This window comes from Dendroctonus ponderosae, unplaced genomic scaffold (genome assembly GCF_020466585.1).
Source record: "Dendroctonus ponderosae isolate FM_Combo_2020 unplaced genomic scaffold, Dpon_F_20191213v2 Dpon_F_20191213_1334, whole genome shotgun sequence".
Classification (NCBI taxonomy): Eukaryota; Metazoa; Arthropoda; class Insecta; order Coleoptera; family Curculionidae; genus Dendroctonus; species Dendroctonus ponderosae.
This window is the reverse complement of record NW_026017460.1, coordinates 779-2,036: the sequence shown is the minus strand read 5'-3', so window position 1 is coordinate 2,036 and position 1,258 is coordinate 779. Positions and strand designations below refer to the sequence as shown.

The following is a 1,258-nucleotide window of genomic DNA, read 5'->3' as shown; positions in this document are numbered from 1 at the left end:
CTAGCCGCAAATGTCCGTGCCGTATAGCGTGAATCACCCTGTATATGTATAAACTTACTTGTTTGAAAGAGACTCTCGGCCGAAAACGGGTTGGGGTTGGTAGCAGTTGGGGCCACTGGAGCTAAAGGACTAGCTGTAGAGACCGGTGGAGCCGCCAGAGGCGGCGGAGCAAAAAGCGCAGGGGCTCCACTGGCTGGATAGGAATTGCTATGAATGGGTTGGGCTGGCCTCGGAGGTGCCGGGCTGCAATATAACAAATTAGGGTTTTTTATTGAAATCGACGGAACCAACCGGGATAAATGTGCCTTACCTCAGCCTCGAAGTTAAAGGAGTAGTCGGCGCCGGAGCCCCATTGGCGGGCGTGGGCCACGGTTTAGCAAGAGGCGGCGGCGGCGGAGCAGTTGTGGGGGCAGGAACTGCCAGACTAGAAGACACTACGGTGACGGATGAAGCAGCATGGCTCTGAACGGGCGTCGTCGTTCGAACGCTACTTCGACTCAGCGACGTTACACTACTGAAGAAGAACGGTCACACTCATTGACTCAACTAGCAATTCCAATCCTCTACCTGTAGCTCTCCCGTTCTCTAGCCACGCCCTCTGACCCGCGGGAAACGGCTGCTACTTTCGAAGGAGTAGGACCGTGTTTCGATGACAAATGCTCAAGGGGCTGATGGTGCAACGGTAGAGCGGAACCCCCCATTGAACTGACAGGCATCGTCTGCTGACCTCCCGCAGGAGGAGGAGGAGGTACTGATGCCGTTGGGTGCGCATGGGTTGCAATGGGCTGCGCCTGTGTTACTGGAGCGGGTTGCGTTTGATGCGCCGGCAGTGGCGTCGGTACGTTCGTCGATAAAGGAGGAGTGGGATACGGGACGGAGTTGGGATAACTGGGCGTCGAATTGTAGGCGTAAGGCGCGTACAGAGGCTGGAATTCAAGTCATACGTTAAAGTTAAGTGAAAGAAATTTGGGAAAGTTTTGCAACCTGATAGGAGTGGTGGTACTGGCCCGGACTGGGAGCAACGGCAGCATTGGCTGAAGTTGCTACCGCCGGACTGTCCGTTCGGCCAATGGCATGCGCGACCGGGTCCAAAGCTGCTGAAGGATGATGATGCGCAGCTGGAGCTGCCGCAGGCGGAGGCACTGGCGCTGTAGCAGGAGGCATTGAAGATAATGGCGCAAGCGGTTGCTGCGGAGCGACTGCGTTAGGCGGAACGAAAGTTAGAGGTGACGTCTTATCTGCAAAAAATCAAATTATG

The 1,258-nt window shown here is 55.6% G+C and overlaps 1 protein-coding gene across 1 annotated transcript; it reads right to left on the bottom strand.

Moving 5' to 3' along the window:
- Positions 1-58: 58 nt before the first annotated feature.
- Positions 59-1,238, bottom strand: LOC125503199 (autism susceptibility gene 2 protein-like; the record flags this gene model as incomplete). Its single annotated transcript, XM_048663210.1, is given in 4 exon segments — positions 59-243; positions 311-514; positions 568-926; positions 985-1,238. Coding segments are annotated over 4 exon segments (1,002 nt in total), but the record flags the coding sequence as incomplete, so codon positions are not given.
- Between the last annotated feature and the right edge of the window lie 20 nt (positions 1,239-1,258).